Below are 21,014 nucleotides of genomic sequence, written 5' to 3' on the forward strand. Positions count from 1 at the left end.
TTTTTTTGTTCTTCATGAGCATGAATTTATTTCATATCTTCAAGTGCTTTATTTATCATTTAATTATACAAGAAATAGTTCGGGATAGAGAGGAATATGTATCGTAATCCTGATTGACTAGTTCGTATGACTTTAATATAATTATTACTTTTTATAATAATAATATAATTATAATTTTTTGATTAATCGATACGTGGAGTTCAATCGACGACGAAGATCGTTGGAGAAAATATTTTATAAAAATAACTTAAAATAAGCAATGGGTTGAGCTCAATTAATTAAGATTTAAAACGAGAATAGGGATCCAAATATAACAAATCTAAGTCTATAATAATAATAATAATTATTATTATTATTATTATTATAAAAATCTATTTAATTAAATTGTCTTATATATTATTGCAAGCTATAATCAACATTATTTTCCACGTGGATGACGTCCAACAAAAGACACCATGGGAAAACGATGGAGCTCCAATCTCACGTACCACACCAACACATTTCCTACCCACCATGACGGTGGACCCTACTCTACTCATGCCATCCAACATCATCATTAAGCTCCAAGAAAAGAACAAGTGCCACCGGGCCCACCTACTTTGGTGACAACAAAACCTATGTTTTGCATGTTAGATAACAGAGATATTTTTCTTATATTTTTTTTTTCATATAATAGGAGTTTGAGATGAGTAATCCATCGATTGAGTTTATGTGAACATCGATAATCCAACTCTAATTTGAGATGTGTTTAAGAAATATTATTTAATTGTTAGTTAAAACTCTTTAGAAACACACATATTGCTATAATTAGCTCTAATTAGCTGTCTTGTATACTTATATGGTAATGAAAATAATATATGGACATGATGTATCAAAATTAGAGAGTATCCCTTAGTGCTAACACATGTTTTCACATCTCAAAAGTAAGATCCAAATGCATCATAATCATTGCAATTTAGGGGCATGATCCTTAAATGATTTTGTAGTATTTGATGGATACAAACATTGAGGTGATGAATGCTAATCCTTATCACTCGAAAATGGGATGTTGAGGTTTCACCAAACAAACATATGGCCAAGAAAGAATGACATGCATCCATTAGTCCAAGTTATTTTGATGCAAACAATCCACATGGAGTTGGAAAGCTACCCCTCTTTCATGATATAAAAGGAGTATGATTAGGAGTTTTTGTTTTATTTATTGTCATGTATTATATTTAAAACATTTGATTCTTCTTAGTAGTATTAAAATTTTTATTCTTTTTTTTATTCGTCTCACTCTTAATCTCTCATTTTGTTGATTTTTTTAAATATTTTTCATGAGTATTCATGTTTTTCTTAACCTCAGAAATTGGTCTACTGATTTATATATCGATATCAAAAACACTATAAATATATATTTTTATTTTTAAATTAATAAAAAAAATTTATTTAAAACCTCATCGAGATGATAGGTTTAGTATATACAGATGTCGAAAATACTATAATCCTATTTAAAATATTATAATAAGATTGATTATAACTCTATTCAAAATATTGTAATGGGATCAATGTAAATCTTTTTATTCATCCTATTAAGATATTTTGAGATATAAAAAAAAATATAAAATAAAAAAGGAGACATAAATCGAGAAAATCTAAAATAATTTTTTAATTTAAATTTAAAATAAAAGAAACATATCAACTCTCAATATAATATTCGTCATTCGGATGCCAAGTGTCAACCGGTCTTTCCATCACGGATGTGAGGGAAGATCCAGCCCTTCGATCATGATCCAACGGTCGATCTGGCTCCGCACCTTTGAACCTCCCCTAAGTCCCATCGGCGGTTCCTCGGACCCTCGGCTTCCTCTCTGCTCCCCTTCGAGCGATCGATCCGGGCGGTGACGAAGTGGAGGAGAGCAGAAGGGATTCTGGCGGTCAGCGCAGCCGTCGCCCTCGTTGACATCGGCCTAAACCTCCTCGGTTCTGCCATCAAAGCCCACGTACAGAGCAGAAGGAAGAAGCAACAACGACAAAGCCGTGAGTAGAAGAAAGAAACGAGGTGCGGAAATCTATTCTTTCCCTAAATCCTTCGATTTCGGTGCCGTTTTGCTTTTAGGTAGAAATCATCGTTTCCGTATTGCTCATTAATAAAATGCAATATTTGCAACAAATATTATAATTATATGGAAATGCTTCTGAATATGGTGAACATTTGCAACAAATATTATAACTATATTCCCCTAATATATATATTTTTCTTATTTTACAAATTGGAAGATCAAATGACATTGCAAGTAATTGTATGAGTTTAAAAAGGAATCAAATTACAAAGACCAGTGCATGGTTTACTTGCCTATATCACCTGGTATTGTTGATTGGTTGGACCAATAGATACGATCCAATTAATGCTTAAAAATATTTAGTGAAGTAGCCTCCAATATTTCACATGTTTGGTTCAAACAACTTCATATTTCTTTTTGTTTACACAAAAAATTAGAAAGAAATTTATATTACATCAAACAACGTACAAGGCTCGAACCTGAGACCCAATAATTATGCAACAATGCACCGACTTCTGGGAGGTTTTGGAGACAACTACTTCATATTTCAATAGCAACATCATGTAAAGCAATTTGAATGATGAAATAATATATGTACATTGAAGGGGGTGGTTTCTTGGATGGAAATTTTTGTAATGGAAGCCCGTAATTGTCAGACTGTCATGGTGTAAGTGATGTTAATTTGATCTTTATAATTTGTGATAGTTAGTTTATAGTCAAACTTCTATTTCCATTAAAAACTTCCAGGGCTTCCCTAATTGCATCATTCAAGTTAATTTAGGTTTAAAAACACAAGAAATATTTGGTAAAAGAAAAACAATGTACTTGAGAGCTAAGGAATGATACTGCTCAATGATCAATTTCCTTTAGATGTCTATTGTATATTATAATCTAAATGAAAATGATTTAACAGTTTGTTCATGTGTGTTCCTGTTGAATGTTCTTATCTGTCCATATTATATATCACTTGGGAAAGCTAATGGAAAGATTTAGAGGGGTCAAAGAGAACATTAGGCTACACTGGAACTTGAGATTGTCAAATACAGAAAAGGTCTATTTGATAGGCTGCATGGCGGTGTCACATGGTACCCCAACTGCAATGGATGCATCCACTTGGTCATTTGGTGACATAGTCAGATAGGCCTTTATATAGATTTTGGGAAAGGGATACATGTTCCATCCATCTCTTCTCTAATTGATCTTAGATTCAATAGTCTCTTCGTTGCAATGCGTTTATATTATGTTATAGAGTTTTATTCCTCAGTCAATTATTTCTCAATGTATCTAAATCTTCCAGTTATTCTTTCATATTCATATTGTGATCCTTTACATAGCTTTCATGTGTAATTTCTTATATACCTTTCTATAATCTATGGAGCACTGATACAAGAGAAAGTTGGATACTGATACAGCATAGAACACATAAGTTGATAAATCAAATCCTCAAACGAAAAGGAAATTATGATATGACGTGGATAATCAATAAAAAAACCATTGAAGGTTATTTGAGTGTTAGAATACGTAGTCGAAGCTAATGACTAACAAAATAAGTCATCAATGAGTTGTACTTATTATTCTAGAAAGAATCTATTTGGTAATGCAGTAATTTTGAAAACTTAAGGTAATGTAAAAGTAACTTATAATAAGTGAGATGAATAATTATTTTAATATCACTAATTATACCATGATGATCAGTACAAACTGAGTGAAACAACATACTTGAGAGCGTAAGTCCATCATGATTGTCACCAAAAGTCAACATTCAATAAAAACAAATTCTCATCATAAGTATTATAAATATTCCCAAATATCTTAAAATATGAAGTTTCACAATTATTATCAAGTTTTTAAATGCTTAAAGAATTTATAAAGATAAATTTGAAAAAAATCTGTCAGGTGCAGTGTTTGAATGCCTAGATAATAATATGTAGTTCACTTATTTTAAGGACATTTGGTGCTTTTAATTCGTAAATTTTTGTGCTCTGAATCTTGTACCTAGTGTGATGTGAAACCCATAGGAGTAGGTTGATAGTATTCCATCTATACCTTCCAAATAGCTATCAGTATATTTCAAATTAGTAGTTAAAAACAAGGAAACATATTTTAGATGCCATGACCCTATGCTGATCCCCTTTTGGACCGGTATGGTATACTCCGGTATGACACTTAAAAAATAATAAAAAATAATTGAAATATTAATATACATTATTATTTATGATAGATAGGACATTTTGGTATGCTTTGTCATAAATATTTAAATCCAAGTTAAAGATGTAAATACCATGCTTCAGGGCCCTTGTTAGCTGTGTCTACAGAGTGTATCGTCCAATGGTGAAGGGGTTATGTTTTTCTTCTTTTCTGTTTCTAAACAAGTCTTGCTTTATCTTATCTTCTCCTTGTGACACCTTCAATCTGATTGGTATCAAGATCTCGATCATATCCTTGTCACAGTCACATTTCTCTCCTTGTCTTTCCTCTATCTCAGTTTCCCTTTTGTTGTCCTTTGCCTCTTACCTCTCCCTTGTTTTTATTTCTTTCTTCGTTGGCTGAAATTGACAAACACTTGGCGATTTGGGTTGATTCTATTAATCTCCCACCGGATTTGAACTGGGCCAGTAAACCATCTTTAATGGTATCAGTCTTATACGATTCCAATATAGGCCAGGTGTATACTTTGAACCTACTAGTAAATTGTGCTAAGTGGTTTGGGTCTTATTAACAGGTTCTACTTATTCAAGTTAGCTAGTACGTTACATGGGGTTGCAATGGCGAAAGCTTCTACTGTTTTAAATTGTTCAAATCAATTTCAAGTGCATCTTCATTTTTAGCCAAAGACTGAACAGGCCTCTAAATTTAACTTAATCTTAATCCCAAAAGCAATAATTCTTTCGGACAACAAGACACATCCTTTAATATGATGAAAGATGTCAAAGATGGACATGCCTTATCGTGTGAGGTATAGGAGAATAAAAATGCATTTTAAATACCAATCTGTTGCAGAATATTTTAGACCCAGAAGCAGCCTGCTTTGAATATATTCTGTTACAGCTTCAGTAAAATAGTTATTAGAAGTTCTTAACAAGAGACTCATGGTGATAGCTTCAAAAATATTCTATATGGTGGGTATCACAAAGAACAGAATTAATTAGCACCAACTTACTTTTGTGTTTTGTGGACAAGATTCTTTTCCATAGGAGCTTTAATTGATTGGAAGAATTGGTATTCATTTCCTCTAAACAAAGAACCAATGAACTAATTGATCACTGAAAAGTTTAAGTATGTATCTTTGGTACTTACATAGGACCATTTTAGGCAAATTATATTCCTTATCTGCAGACAACTGCAATATACCACAGTATGCTCGTTGCAGAGGCACCTTAAAAGCTAAATTCTTAGTGGGTCACAGAAGAAAAGGTGTAATATATGGTTCTATCTCATACATCAATGAACATTACTTTATAAAGTTCTTATTTTGGTTGAGCATGTATGGCATATTCTTGTGTTGCATCTCTATTCCAAGCTTTTTCATGGACACTAGTGCACTATGGATCACTGTCCAAGTTATTTTACATAAATATGCAGTTGACCATTTAGCATAATTAACATTTAAGGCCTTGTGCAAGGTTTACCAGATCCTCAACCTTATGCCAGCCCTCTAAATTATCTGCGAAATAACTTGTCTGCTAACCAAGGAAAAACTATGTAAGAGAAGAAATAACCTTAAGGACTGAAATGTTGGTTTGGAAAGCTCTACACCTTTCTGTTGGCACCACAGGATTCTAGGGAAAGGAGGAATGATTTGGAAAGGACTTGTTACGAAATTATATTCTACTCTTGATAATCTTGCGTGCTTATAATTCTAAGGGTTATATGTGTTTTCAATAGCTAAAAATTGTTATGATCGCTATTTATGCTGGTATCAGTCCCAGGAGGAGCTAAGGACACCATTGAGATGCTATCAGATTACGCGAGATGAGAACCAGCAATACACTCGTTCAATGAAAGCAAAACCAGAAACAGTTTTTCAAGGACATATATTTATATCCTGCAGTCAAACATTAAGCTATAGCTGAATGCCCCTCGGTCCATGACACCTAAGAGTATTACAGCATGATGTGAATTTTGGTCAAAAAATTAGTCAATTGGATGTCTCTTTTCTATTTTTTGGGGTGAACGGTAAAGTCATAGACTGTGACTGATTTAGTTGGTAGAATATCGCTTGATGAGAGACCAGGCTGTGGATGACATTGCCTTTGTTTCAGACTGAAAACAAAGTGGAATTAATGCTCCTGGATATGTGCATGTGGATCACACTGATGGCAGATAAAGTTTCAAGTGGCTGTTGTGTAGCCAAATGTCTGAACATGTGCAGCACAAGGGAGATCAGGATGCTGAAATATTGCTCCAGGTAATCTAATGATGCTTGTCATCTATTTAATTTCTTGTCACAACTCCATAATAAGAAGTTGCATCAGAATCTACTTATCCATCCTTGCTGTCTGTCTTGAGGTGCAGGTTTCTGGTAAACAAGTGGAGCACAAACATGCCCTGGGCATCTGGCTAAAGACTAAGTCATGTCTAGAGGATCTGATTCCAGTGACTTCAAGCATTTTCCACGTGGGACAAAGAAAGGAAAACTTGTATCTAAGAAAGAAATCAACTGAAACTCCAGCTTCCATGCATGAGTTATTTGCTTGCAGATGAAGAGCTTGAACCTGAGTTAGGACTGACGGGAAAACAGGTATTATTACCAGATTGCTTGTTGAAAACTATAGAAATCAAATCATCAGAGAAAGCAGGGTATAGCTTTCTCTCTCTTTGCACCTTTAACAATAATTTTTCTAAAATTTATAATTTTCTAATTCTTTAACTCCACACAGCATCTTAACCATCCAAGTATCTCACCGGAGCTTTGACCATTTGAACAGACTTCAAAGTCCCATGCCACCAGGTTATCCTCTGTTATAAAAAAGAATTATACTCTTCGTCTATTATGTTATATCGTTTGAAGCAATTAACAAGTTGTACTTGTCTTAAATTTCTACTTTAAAAATCTCTGATATATATATATATATATATATATATATATATATATATATATATATATATATATATATATATATATATATGGAGAATGCAATAGGTGATTTGTCAGTTATCCAATTTTACCAAATTCTGTAGCACTAATTTATCAGATGCTGTCTCCTTTAGTGCCAGAGAAATATTTTGTAATCATATTATAAACCATTATGGTTGATTCATTGGTATCTCACTTCATTCACATGGGTAAGAAGCTTCTTGTCGTTTTAGTGTAGCATTCATCTTTACTACATCAGCACACATAAATATGAGATTTCTCTTCTGCTAAGGATTCTTCTCTCTCTGATCTATTCCGATGGATAATTATTGTTTTGTGAAGTAGGTTTCCTTTGTGATAAATATAACATAATTATTTGTGAATTGTGGATTAGGAGGCAATTTATTGTGCATTTCAGTAAATCTCTACTTGGATAAACATATTTGTCATGAATAAAGACTATGATGATCCATATGATGTATGTGAAAACATATGTCGATCTGATGAGAAAGCCACCGATTTGAGTGGGGAGCATTTCCCCTATTAATGTATGAGTGAAGTATACATACATTGTATCCCCAAAAATATGAAATATGTATTCTTGTATCGGAATAAAAATAGGTAAATCTAAATTTTTGGCTTAATATTTAAGATGGACTGTTTTTTTTCTGATAAAATCATATATTTATGTATTAAAAAAAAGCTGATTATATTCTTACTTATCTTTCTAAATTTAAATCTAACATATATATATATAGTTAATTTTAGTAGAAACTCGTAATTTACATTAATGTCCTTTGAAAGATAAGTATGACATTAAAAATTACTATGGATACTTCAAATATATTTATATTTATTGATGAAGAAAAATCAAAATGCACTAATTTAGCTTACAAAAAAAATTATCTTGTCTTCATTATTTAATATTTATAGAAAGAAAAAAAATGGTCTAAATTGGCAACTTTTGAATGATGTTATCTTTGAGTTACTTGAGATTGAAGACACATGAAGGAAGCACATGTGCAAAACTGTAACCAAAAGTGAAGGTGGACCATTATTGAGCCTCATGAGGTGCAACCTTTTCCTCTCTTCACTTCTCTCTCTCTCTCTCTCTCTCTCTTCTTGGCTATCAGATTTGATTTGATAAAGGCAAATGGTAAGATTGTTGTTTCTTATAGAATTAAGTGATATACTCAATCATGCAATTATTCCCTCAACAGTTGCTCTGAGAATAATGTTTTGGAAACAACTAATAATCTTGGAACATCCAATCAGGGGAAAGGAAGGTGAGGTGGCGGATGGGCTCCACCATTTGAGGAGACATGACTTTTCTTGGCTCAAAGACCCGAGCATTTGGAGAACTCGAAGTTTTGGGATGTTTCTTTTGGCCGTCACAATTGGCTCGGCGAACGATCGCATAGATTGGGAACCAAGCGAGGGGCAAGAAAGAAACCACTCGAGAGTCTACGTCGTCGCTCCTTCCCCTCCCTTCTTCGTCTTCCAATTGGAGCAGAGGCCGATGCAGAAGCGAGAGTAGGAAAGACCGCATCTTCGAGTACCGAAGGGAGAGAGGTAGGGTTTTTTTTTTTTTTTTCCCTTCTTCCTCTCTGCAATTGGGTCGTGTCGCCTTCGATTAGGGAAAGGCTTATCTTTTGATCGTCCTTCGTCTTTGACTTTGCCTGATTGGGTGCGTGGTCTTTTCAATTCTTGCTTGGAAAAGCCATCTCGATCGCTTCAGACCGTCGCCGGGTTGCTTCGGCCCTTTAAGTCGTGTTTGGGGGCGAGCGGGGAAATTTGGTTTCTTGGTCGAATTGGGTTTTGCAGTTGATTTTGTCGCTGGGGCGGTGTTGTTTGATTGCAGCGGAGACGGCAGTCTAACTAATCGAGATAAGCTGCATCCCGAAACGGTAGATCTTTTTTTGTTTCACGTTTTTTGTTTGATCCCTGCTTGCTATTGGGTTTTTGCATGTGAAATTTGTCCCGTTGATCGTGGATTTCTTTGGAAAACTGTTTTAGGTGAAAGAAAAAAAGTCATCTTTGTCCTGAATATGGAACTGGCATAGGAACATATCAAAAATTGCCCCATTTTGTTATCTAATGGAAGATGGGGAAGGGAGGAATATGAGGCTGTAAATAGCATCGACCAGCCAAGAAATTTATTGTTCATAACAGATTCAACCCTGGGAGACATTTTTAAGGCATCGAAGTCTGTATTATTCTTTGACTTAATAGCCAGTGTTCAAGCATGATTAAGCAGATACTAAATCGTCTCCCTCGAAAGCCATCAAAGTCGTCAGATAGTCGAGATTCAGTTGGTGGGTCAGTGCCTCCGTCGTCATCTTCAAGCAGCTCAAGAAGTGGGGACTTGCAAACCAGTAAGATCACAAACCCAAGCAGTCAGGTCCCTCCTGGATTGAGTCCTGGGTTAAATAATCTAAACAAATATGCTCCACCTGTTAATTTGAAGCTTAATGGAAATTGTGTAATCCCTGTCTACGAAGCATTGCCGAGCTTTAAGGATGTCCCTAATTCTGAGAAGCAGATCTTGTTCATGCGAAAGTTGGACTTATGCTCTGTCGTGTTTGACTTTACTGACCCATCAAAGAACTTGAAAGAGAAAGACATAAAGCGACAGACGCTGTTAGAGCTTGTTGACTATGTGAGTTCAGCAAGTGGGAAGTTTCCAGAGACTGTCATGCAAGAGACAACCAAGATGGTGTCCATCAACTTGTTTAGGAATCTAACTATTCCACCTCGAGAACACATGGTTTTGGAAAAAATTGATGCAGAAGAGGAGGAACCTGTAATGGACCCTGCATGGACACACTTACAGATTGTCTATGAGTTATTTCTACGGTTTGTTGCATCTCCAGAGACCGATGCTAAGTTAGCAAAAAGATATATAGATCACTCCTTTGTTCTTAAGCTCCTTGATCTCTTTGATTCTGAAGACCCCAGAGAGAGGGACTACCTAAAGACGATACTTCACCGTGTTTATGGTAAATTTATGGTGCACCGCCCATTTATCAGAAAGGCTATTAACAACATCTTTTATCGGTTTATCTTCGAAACAGAAAAGCACAATGGAATTGCAGAGCTTTTGGAGATTTTAGGAAGTATAATCAGTGGATTTGCTTTGCCTTTAAAGGAAGAGCATAAATTGTTCCTTGTGCGTGCACTAATCCCACTTCACAAGCCAAGGTGCATTGGTATGTACCATCAGCAGTTATCATATTCCATAACTCAATTTATCGAAAAGGATTGCAAACTTGTGGATACTGTTATAAGGGGCTTGCTGAAGTACTGGCCTGTTACAAATAGTTCAAAGGAAGTCATGTTCTTGGGGGAGTTAGAAGAGGTCCTAGAAGCAACTCAGCCTGCAGATTTTCAGAGGTGTATGGTTCCATTATTCCGCCAGATTGCTCGATGTTTGAACAGTTCTCACTTTCAGGTAGCAATCCTTTCAGCTTTCAGAACTAATTCCAAATTATGCACTGGTACATGTACTTTGTGCATCATTCTGTTGATATTTTCCTGCTTTAAGTTTTTTTTACCTTTTTTTAAGGCAAATCCTCTTTTTCTTGTGAAAAAAAAGCTATTGAGTAGCATATCTTAATTTTTGAGGCAAATTCTCTCTCTCTCTCTCTTTGAGGCTTTGTTTATAGTCTCCATAAGGTAGATTGATTTGATCTTTCAAGGTTTTTCTAGGTTGGCATCTTAAATGGTATGCAATGACATATCTGTAACTTCAGTGTGATACTTTAGGTTGATTAACGATTCATTTTCTTGTCACATGTTTACTCTACTGCACTTGGAGAGGTCAGTTTTCAGGTGGAGTTTTGATGAATTTGCATACTCTACTTTGCTACCCACTTCTTATTCTGTCTTTTTATACTAGGGTATGTCCACTAAGCCTTATAGGCTTTCTAATATCACTATCTCTATCCAGTTTCTATAATCTGATACTTTTGGAAATGTTGACACTCCACTTTGATATCAAGTTTGCAGGGGCCAAAGCCTCCTTAAACTGAAACTCTGCTTTTGTGATTTCTAGGAATGTTTATTATTGATTGATATTATAGCGGCTCAGTTGGTTCTTAATGGTTCATTTCACAAGGAAGTAGATGAAATGCAAGATAATATTGATTTAGTAAAGCATGCTTAAGATATTGAGAAATGAGAATTAAGTATATATAATTCAATATGAATTGTGCAGATTGTGCTTATGTTCATGATCATCAATCCGTCACAATTGTTCATGATCATAAATTATTACATCATCAATTGATTATGAACACAAGCACAATCACATGAGCATTTTTTATGCTGGAATTATATTGTTGAATAGGAAGAGAAATTTGAAGAAGCTGTTGTTCATAGGATTAAAGTAGGACGGTTTGTATAAAGAGAGGATCTCAATGTGTTTTGTGAGTGTTATGTGCCACTTAAATTGAAAAAGGAAATCTAAAATGTTACAAACTTCAATATACTTTTAGAATGGTGGACATTTGGGAGATACTGAGATAGCATATTGACACGTTAGTGTCAGTGTGATAATATTGAGATGAATGTATGTGATTAAAATGAGTTAGAATAGAAATAGAAGAGTAGACCTGAAAGGTCTTGTATTAGAAACAACAAGGGATTTGAGATGCTTTTAATTTGACTAGTGATGTCACCTTTAGCTGAGCTCAATGGGTTAAAAACCCAGATGACATCAAATAGTCGGGTTTTACAACAACTTGTTATTCTTATGTTTACTGCTTCTGTTTGAGTAAGTTATATGAAAATTGAACATGCACTGGTACTTGTTATGCTAGCATTTATGATAGTTGGAGCAAAATGGTTACAAATATGCTAAGTCAATGATCCCTAAAACTTGAACATTCTTAGTGCAGAGTGGAACATCATTTGAAGGTTCACAAATACAACATCCATTGCAATATTCTACCCAATGGCTATAATTTCATAGAATTTGCAATATTCTGCCCAATAACAATCTGAGTAATGAATATTTGTACATATCAGTAAGTACCTTTGGGGCTTGATTCTACACTTTTAAAATTAAATTTAACTATTCCAAGGAGTCTTGATAGATTAGCTATTGAAACACTGAAATCCTTTACTAGCATATTATAATTTGTTGATTCGTGTTGGGTTCGTACTTTCTTTTTGATGACCATGTAAATAACAACATATAAATATGTCACCAAAACCTTGAAGAATGCAGCCTCCTAGACCTAGTAAGACCTTATAATTACTTATAAATATTAGTTCTTGGAGTATGTATGACTAAAAACTTGCAGAATCTTGCCTTGAACTGATTAAGATATATGCTTATCAGAAGAGATGCTTATATTTAAGATGTACTATTAAGATATTCATTTTATGTGTTACACAACCAGCTCTGTTTTCATTGATTGAACCTTTTGCATGGCATCTTCGATATTTACACTAGATGATTTCTTTATGGGCTTGAAGCTACCCATCAGTTATTAAGGTATCCATAAAGATCCTTTTAGATTTACAATCTGGACAGAATACCACCTTTTTCAAGATTTTTAAAGGATTCATCCAGCATGTGATAAAAGCAGTGTTATTAAACATATTACGTATGGGATTTTTAATAATTGCACAAGAAGTTGATCTTTCTCATATCATTTTTTTTTTGCAAATTATGAAGTCTTGTGATTAAGATATGGTAAAAAAATTCTCAGCTATAAATTCTAATGATTGACAATGCTATGGAGGAATTCGTTGTAACTGCAGTGGTACTGAAGTTATAATTGAAACTATCTACAGTATCAATAGCATATCCTATCTCGCTGTTTATGCTTTATTGTGGATCGCACTAGTGCATTTGTCATGTTTACCATTCCCAAAATTTTAAATTGGTTAGCTCGAAGGATAGCTGTTGAACTCACAATGTAAGTTCTTGTGATAAATTATTGGAACTCCAAAATTGGTTGTTCTGATACTGTCATATATTACTAAGTATACAGACATAGTTTGTTAATTCTGATGATATATCAAATCAATGACCCTTCCTTCTCAACCCACCCAATCCCAACCAGAACAAAAAACAAGAAAAAACAATTGGTTGCTGAGCAATAATTTTATCTTTGCTTGTTTTATTTTTTCATTGAACCTTCTTCATGGGATATTCGTTGTCCACAAAGATGCCTAGATGATTCCTTGGTGGGCTTAAACCTGCCCCATCAATGACTGAAGGTGTCTATATAGATCCTTTAATATTTATTAGTTTGGATGATATATCACCATTTACACGATATATGGAATTTGTCCCTTAGGTGACAATATCAATAATAATACATATCATCAATCATATTGCATATGGGATTATCAATGGTTCAGCAACTAATTGATCTTTTCTTATAGAAATAATTTATTGTGGATTTTGAAGTCTTGCTATTATTATATGATGTAAAGTCTCAACTAGAAACTTTAATGATACTGATATGGAGGAATTTGTTGCAAATATAGTCGTATAGGGTTTCCAACTGAAACTATATAAATGTCCAACTGACATCTGTAGCTCAGTCTTTGTACATGCATGAACTGTGGGTGACGCTAGTAAAATTTTACACCTTAACCATCCCTAGAACTTAGAAGGTCTAGATTAATTACCTGAAGAATAGCCCTTCAAAAAGGTAAAATTAGTCTGATCATGTGTTCAGTCATAGCATTGCTAATTTGCTTACTATGATGTTATCATGCACCAGCATGTATACAGAAAAGATGTGTTGCTTTTGATGATATTATTGAATTAAAGTCCCACCCCGGCAACTGAAAAGAAAAAATAAAAGTGCAATTGGTTGGTCTGTAACTATCTTAGCTTGGCTCATTTTATTGTTTCCTCCACCTAAACCAGGATAGAAGAATAGAAGCATTAGCTTTAGATATATGCTATAAACTGTAATACACGTAGGACCACTTTGTGTATCTTGAGGTCAATGGCATTGCTCCTTTATCTGAAGAATCTTGCATACATCTATTGCTGCCATGCATATAGGAATTGTTTTTATATGTTGCTGTATACATCACACATCACTCTGCGAATTTTTCGCATTAAAAAATTGATTCAAATCGATAGTTTTTCTTAAGAAATCTCTAGTTCTTAAATTTTTTTAAATTTGATATTTTTTTATAGATGAAAGGTTTTGGAAGATGCTACTGGGCCCAATTTTAGGATAGCTGTAGAATGGATAGTTCGCCGGTCGAACAATCTCACTATTTTGCATTATTTAATGAGATGCTATACACAATCCAACTTTGAGGTATATCTTTCCAGTGTACTTCAATTAGGACAAAGAATTTATGTCCATGGTTGATGATTAGACTTAAAATACATGTGATATAAATTTATAAAAGAACTAGAGAGGTTTGTCATAATTTTTTATTAAATTTAACTGGTATATCAGTTAGCCTAGTTCTTTTGGTACTTATAGTCCCCAAAATGTTAACTGGGGTGTAGCAAGATGTTTTTTTATAATATAGACCTCTGCATGCCATTTGCCATAAAATTTGAGTATAGTTTGAAGATCTTGGTGGTGTGTGTTTTCCTGTTTTCAGGTCAAGCTCTCTGATTATGTAAACTTGCTCTTTAAGTCTTTGTTGCTCCTTATGCAGGTAGCAGAAAGAGCATTGTTCCTTTGGAACAACGATCATATTGAAAACCTGATCAAACAAAATAACAAGGTAATACTACCAATCATCTTTCCAGCATTGGAAAGAAACACAAGGAGCCACTGGAACCAAGCTGTTCAGAGCCTCACACTCAATGTCCGGAAGATTTTCTCTGATCATGATCCTGAACTGGTTGCGGAGTGCTTGAAGAAGTTTGAGGAAGATGAAGCTAAAGACAAGCAATGCATAATGAAACGTGAAGCCACATGGAAGCGCCTTGAAGAAATTGCTGCTTCAAAAGCTGTAAGCAGGGACAGTGTGATCATTCCCCGTACTCTACCACATCAAGTTTCCTCCAGTTAATACCATTTCCATGTGATAGCTCAATATACTCGATGTAATCATGAGCTTATGGGTCTTGATATCGATGTTCAAGATTGTTTGCTCTCCTTGATGCCTCTGAATTGTCTGGTTTGTCAGGTCCTTGAGGATCCAGAAGTTATTACTGCACGATAAAAAAGAAAAAAAAGAAGATGCTGCAGCAAGAATGACCAAAAAGTAGAATGTGGGTGTTCAGTCTCACTACTCCAGGAAGACCACGCGACTGATGATTTATGATGTTTTTTGTTGACGGTCCAAAGAGTGATGTTGGAATTTGCAGGCAACTGTTTTACCCATTTGTGTTTTGTGAATTGGTCATGACTTGGTATTTTTATTAAACCAGTCCTTATTTCTTTGTAAATGGGACCTGATCAAGGTGTTGGATGAATGAATTGATACCTTGTTATGTTCTGCTGGGGTTAAAACTTCTCTGATAGGCTGCTGATGGCTTATATTCTTCAGTGAACATGTTTTGATAAATAGGCCAGTTTGGTGTCATCAAGGATTAATTATTTGACATGCATGCATATATATTGTCAGAAGCTTGTAGTTATAATATACAAGTTTTGAGTAGGATCAGAATTCAAAGTCTGACTTCTACTCTTTCTTTTCATTAGTTGCAGACTCAAAATGGCAGTTTGGCTGCTACAAAGTAACAATTGCTAAGTTATCAGGATCAAGAAAAATAGAAGCTTGGGATAAAGGTCAACTTGCAAAACTAAAACTTGGTCAGATCTTCAACTGAATCTTTTTTTCTTCTTCCACTAGTCTCCTACTGTGATATTGTCCATATGCCATAATAGACTTTGACTTGATGATTTACCAACATGTCATTTCAGATTGTTCAAGTATGACAAGATTCCCACCACCTTATATGACCAGTGGAGGAACTTTTGACCAACTGTTGAAGAACCTTAGCAGTTTTTGAAACTGATGAGACAAAACCCTACCATAGTCATGTTAACTTTGGCAGCACTTTCAAGATGTATTGACCCACATGTTCTCTTGTATTCTCATCTCAAGCTTTGTTCTTGCCTTGGAATCTTCCTATCTCATTCATCCATAAGCACTCTTTTTGATGGATGGGATGTGTCACCTACTAATCATGTTAAAATTACTTCCTTTTCTTTTTTTTTTTCTCTTTTGGATTATTTGTACTGTGTTGATGCATTAGATGTTTCATTCACTTGACTTGTTGGAGTTATTTCTTTTCTTTCTTTTTTTCTTTTTATTCATGGAAGTTAAAATTACTCAAAAATATTATTTATGAACCTTTTGTATGGAAACAATAAAAAAGTTGTCAGATTATCCTATAAAAATTTCAGAGTGACAAATATATTTCACTATTTATTTTTTTATTATCTTAAAATTGTTCTGAGAATTCTTAAAAATTAAAATCATATCATGCCGGCACATTACAGACTATATAACGGTCTGATAAAAAGATATATAACGGTTCTGGTATATGCACGTTATATGACTCGTAACGTTTTGGCTGGCCCCCATCTGCCGCGCGGGGGGCTGACCGATGCGGGTTGGCACAGCCGGCAGGTGAGCGTAGCGTCTGTCATAAGGAACGAATACCGCAGCCGCAAGCGGCGGCCACAAGTATTGACCAAACCGTCGAAGGGCTGCCATCTCGCACTCCCTCTGCCCCAAACCTGACACCTTACCCGATCCAATCGCATCAACACCGACCCCATCCTTCTCGGCCTCGACGTCCTCGTACTTATACCTGCAAACCCCCTCCCCCATCCTTCCTCGTTGCGACTCTCCTCTGCCCTCTAGCTCGCTGGCTCTAATCTTTCTTCTTCGAAGATGTCTGCCTACTGCGGCCAATACCACGGTATAATCTCTTTAGATGCCGTCGCCCTTCCTCGTGAACTCTCTGTTTTCATTAAACTAAGATATCGATGTGCGTTTGGGGATCTTGTCGTGTCTCGTTGGATTCGAGATGGTTATTGATGCTTTGGTTATTGTTCGATTCAGATCTGAACTATCGTTCACGTAAAAATTGTGTTTTTGTTTGTTCTTGAGCGTCTGTTTGTTTATCTAACTTTTGATGCTATTCTTCGAGTGTCGTAGTTCTATTGATGATCTTGCTTTGTTGTTCTTTTTCCTGGGTCTGCTCTCAAAGGGTGCCTTTTCGACTTTTGGTCCTTTGTTTTTTTCTCTGTTAGTTGAGTATAACTGAGGCTAAGGGTGAGAAAGATAGTTTTCTTTTTGCTCTCAACATGTCCCCCCTATATAAATAATTATTTTATCTAATCTTTGTGTCATGAGCACAACAACTCTACTTTTTTCTTTGATTGATTTGTTGATCCTATGCACAGCTTTTGATCCATTTTGCCGTTGTTTATCCCGAACCATCCTCATCTCTATACTGTAAATTTTAATGGCGAAAATTGGTTTAGTTGTCTACGTTACATTGAAACACCTAGAAATCTTAAATTTTATTTTCTCGGTGTGGTCACCATTACTAATAAACACTTTCACCTCACGCAATTAGACAGCCAAAGAACCTCGGTTATGGAATGCCTTCTTTCCTTCGTTCCAGTTTGTGTTTTCCTGATTTAACTGCTAAATTTTCTTTAAATAGTTGTTGGAAAATCTAGTTGGTCATTTCCTAAATAATTTGACTGAATTTGGCAATTTTATAGATTTTGTTTATTTGATCCTTGTTTCACTTTTGGAAGCTTCTAAGTCTTTGTTGCATGTGACCCAAGGTTGTTTGATTCTGGTGTTCTGAGTTATTATGTAAGAATATCCTCAGTCCAAATCTAGATAACATGCTCTTGGATTTGTGTATTGTATTCCAGAAGTATGTTTGATTAGGTATCGGACCATGTTTAAGTTAAAGTAGGTTATGGAAGTTATCAAGCAAATATGGAATTCACTTAAAGCAGGATGATTGTCTGTATTCATTCATGAACCTAATTGAGTAATATGTAATAGGAAACAGGTAAATTTTCTGAGAGTAATATAGTAAGTCTCCTCTTATGCATTAAGATATTAATGCAATCTTACCATTCTCGATCATCTTCCATCTGTGGCATATTAACATGCCCTCACATTATCTGCACGATTGGCTACATGTTCTGCATATGCTAATTGTTTACCATGTCCGGGAGTCCAGGGGTCTACAGCTGCTATTCCATGTATTCAACATTATGGATGATGGGGTCTCTTAGGTGTTAAGTGTGGTGATCAAACAATCATATATAAATTACACTGTCGGAAGACCAGTGGTGATCATGTTTTTGATTTATCATTCATGCTGTAGATCTAATGTTATAGAGTGATCAGTGCAGGCTAATCAACTCCAAGAAGGTTAATTTTATTTTTACATTGAGATGTTATATTTGATGCCATATATAATCCTTTTTTGTACTGCTTCTCTTTAGAATTGTACGTTGGTGCGATTGTGAGTGCATAATTGTTCTTCTTTGTTTTCTGACCAACTTAAGCTTTGTGGCTGTACTAATCTTGTCAAATTTTGCAATGATTGTTTAACTATTAAGAAACTGTTAAATGCATGTGGTCTGAATGCTTTGAGATGCTTTAGTGAGATGTTTTAGAAGTTGGCCATAGCCTTTCAGCATCATATTAACACTAGAATAGCTTACTAAATATGGTTCCAATTGGTCCATCCAGCAGTTACATGATCAATTTACTCCGGCATTTATTGCAAGAAGAAAGGTAAATTGTCTTGATGACTTAGCAATTGAAGTTATAGACGGATGGTGCGTGGTCTTCTCCATTTAGTCTGTCTTTCCTCTGAGAACTACTAAAATTTAGAATTTTGGATATTTATAGTTCTTTTTAACATGCCTTTAGGACATAAATAGAAATTCTTTTTAGTTGAAGATAATAAGTCATCCCAATGTGCTCTTTTTGTTATTGTTGTATGACTGTATATTCTTGCATGTAATGATTACAAGCTCGTGTTTCTTCATCTTGCAGATGAGCTTATTGCTAATGCTTCCTACATTGGCACCCCAGGCAAGGGTATCCTTGCTGCTGATGAGTCCACTGGCACGATAGGCAAGCGCCTTGCTAGTATCAATGTGGAGAATGTCGAGGAAAACCGTCGTGCTCTTCGTGAGCTTCTTTTCTGCACCCCTGGTGCCCTCCAATACCTCAGTGGTGCCATCCTCTTTGAGGAGACCCTCTACCAGAAGACAGCCAATGGGAAGCCTTTTGTTGAAGTCCTCAAGGAGGGTGGAGTCCTGCCAGGTATCAAGGTAGACAAGGGCACCATTGAACTTGCTGGTACCAATGGTGAGACCACTACCCAGGGTCATGATGACCTTGGCAAGCGTTGCAAGAAATACTATGAAGCAGGGGCTCGCTTTGCCAAATGGAGGGCTGTCCTCAAGATTGGTCCAAATGAGCCATCACAACTGTCGATCAATGCAAATGCTGATGGGTTAGCACGCTATGCTATCATCTGTCAGGAGAATGGTCTCGTCCCAATTGTAGAGCCGGAGATCCTTGTTGATGGGCCACATGATATCAAGAAATGTGCCGATGTTACAGAGCGGGTGCTTGCTGCATGCTACAAGGCACTAAATGACCATCACGTTCTTCTGGAAGGTACTCTGTTGAAGCCTAACATGGTGACACCAGGGTCAGAATCAGCAAAAGTGGCTCCTGAGGTGATTGCGGAGCATACAGTGCGTGCTCTCCAGAGGACTGTTCCTGCTGCTGTCCCTGCAATCGTCTTCCTTTCAGGAGGACAGAGTGAAGAGGAGGCTACCCTGAACCTGAATGCTATGAACAAGCTGAAGGGAAAGAAGCCATGGTCACTTTCCTTCTCGTTCGGCCGGGCTCTGCAGCAAAGTACACTCAAGGCATGGGCTGGGAAGGAGGGGAACATTGACAAGGCAAGGACTGCTTTCCTTGCAAGGTGCAAGGCAAACTCTGAGGCAACACTGGGGACATACAAGGGTGACGCTGCTGGAGGTGAAGGTGTCTCAGAGAGCCTCCATGTCAAGGACTACAAGTATTGATCAGGCTTGTTTATTTTACCAATGGCATTTTCATGTTAAAAGTGTCAAGAGGGTCTCCTAAGTTTAAACCATTTCCCTATCTAGGGATCCTTCATCTTTGATGTTTTGAATAAGTTGGGAGGCATTTATGCCTTCAAGTTTTGTATGACTCTTTACTTCAATTTGTTACTTCAAAAAGAATTGATGTTTATCAGAGGGAGATGTGCCTCTCCTACTGCTGCTCATATTTGGAACTCTCATGCTTTCATTAGTGATCTTATTCTTAGGTTGTACTATCTTCCTATATTCTTGAAATGTCGGCCACTGGTTCTGTTTTTCTGTTCTTTTATTTCCTTTCTTTTTTATCAAGTGGTTGGCATCGAGAATTAAAGTGTTGTCAAAGGTTGGACAACATTTTGTTTGTACTTTCTTCAGCACAAAGCTCTCTAGGAGACTGGACTGTTCTTGACAGGAATCCAGCAGGTTTTGTTGCACAAGGTTTTGGTGTTGCAATTTGTTTATTGATATCTATTTAGGCAGGTTGTATTGAACATTAATCTGGCATGATGAACTCCACAACTGCTGTATGATGCTCAGTCAAAACTTTGGAGGCTTAGTTTTTGTACCTGCTTAATTTTTGACAGATCAAACAATACAATTAATTCTACAAGAGATTGCAATTGCAAGAAGATCATCTATTGTGTTCATAAGTATGTCCAATTTTTTTGTATATTACTCTCTTCACCATCTTTCTAATAATTATAAAGCCATGTGATGCCTCCCTCTTTGTTCTTCTCCCTAGTAAATTGTTCCTTCTATTACCTAATCCAATTTGAGGTGCATAAACATTTACAAATTCTACATCTCTTTTTC

General features: G+C 35.7%; 2 protein-coding genes across 8 annotated transcripts; both read left to right on the top strand.

Annotated features, from left to right (window-relative positions):
- Positions 1-1,856: 1,856 nt before the first annotated feature.
- Positions 1,857-15,561, top strand: LOC103993471 (serine/threonine protein phosphatase 2A 57 kDa regulatory subunit B' theta isoform). 7 transcript variants are annotated; one of them, XR_010489213.1, is made up of 9 exons: positions 1,860-2,044; positions 5,969-6,453; positions 6,561-6,786; positions 6,926-6,996; positions 8,398-8,694; positions 8,843-9,029; positions 9,139-10,573; positions 12,021-12,149; positions 14,773-14,991. XR_010489213.1 is itself a non-coding variant. In XM_065120361.1 (9 exons), exons 7-9 carry the CDS (start codon positions 9,368-9,370, stop codon positions 15,283-15,285), a joined length of 1,542 nt encoding a protein of 513 aa, XP_064976433.1. In that variant the 5' UTR covers positions 1,861-2,044; positions 5,969-6,453; positions 6,561-6,786; positions 6,926-6,996; positions 8,398-8,694; positions 8,843-9,029; positions 9,139-9,367; the 3' UTR covers positions 15,286-15,561. The 7 variants fall into 7 exon arrangements, 6 of the variants coding, with proteins under 6 accessions (XP_064976434.1, XP_064976433.1, XP_064976430.1 ...); XM_065120361.1 differs by lacking the exon at positions 12,021-12,149 and adding an exon at positions 15,250-15,561 and having other exon boundaries at positions 1,861-2,044; positions 14,773-15,072; XM_065120358.1 differs by lacking the exon at positions 12,021-12,149 and adding an exon at positions 15,250-15,561 and having other exon boundaries at positions 1,862-2,044; positions 14,773-15,127.
- A 1,173-nt stretch (positions 15,562-16,734) lies between these two features.
- LOC135618917 (fructose-bisphosphate aldolase 1, cytoplasmic-like) lies at positions 16,735-20,386 on the top strand. The gene is made up of 2 exons (XM_065120363.1): positions 16,735-16,996; positions 19,114-20,386. The coding sequence occupies exons 1-2, from the start codon at positions 16,969-16,971 to the stop codon at positions 20,160-20,162; spliced, it is 1,077 nt and encodes a 358-aa protein (XP_064976435.1). The 5' UTR covers positions 16,735-16,968; the 3' UTR covers positions 20,163-20,386.
- Positions 20,387-21,014: the final 628 nt, after the last annotated feature.

Source organism: Musa acuminata, chromosome BXJ2-8, assembly GCF_036884655.1.
Source record: "Musa acuminata AAA Group cultivar baxijiao chromosome BXJ2-8, Cavendish_Baxijiao_AAA, whole genome shotgun sequence".
Lineage (NCBI taxonomy): Eukaryota > Viridiplantae > Streptophyta > Magnoliopsida > Zingiberales > Musaceae > Musa > Musa acuminata.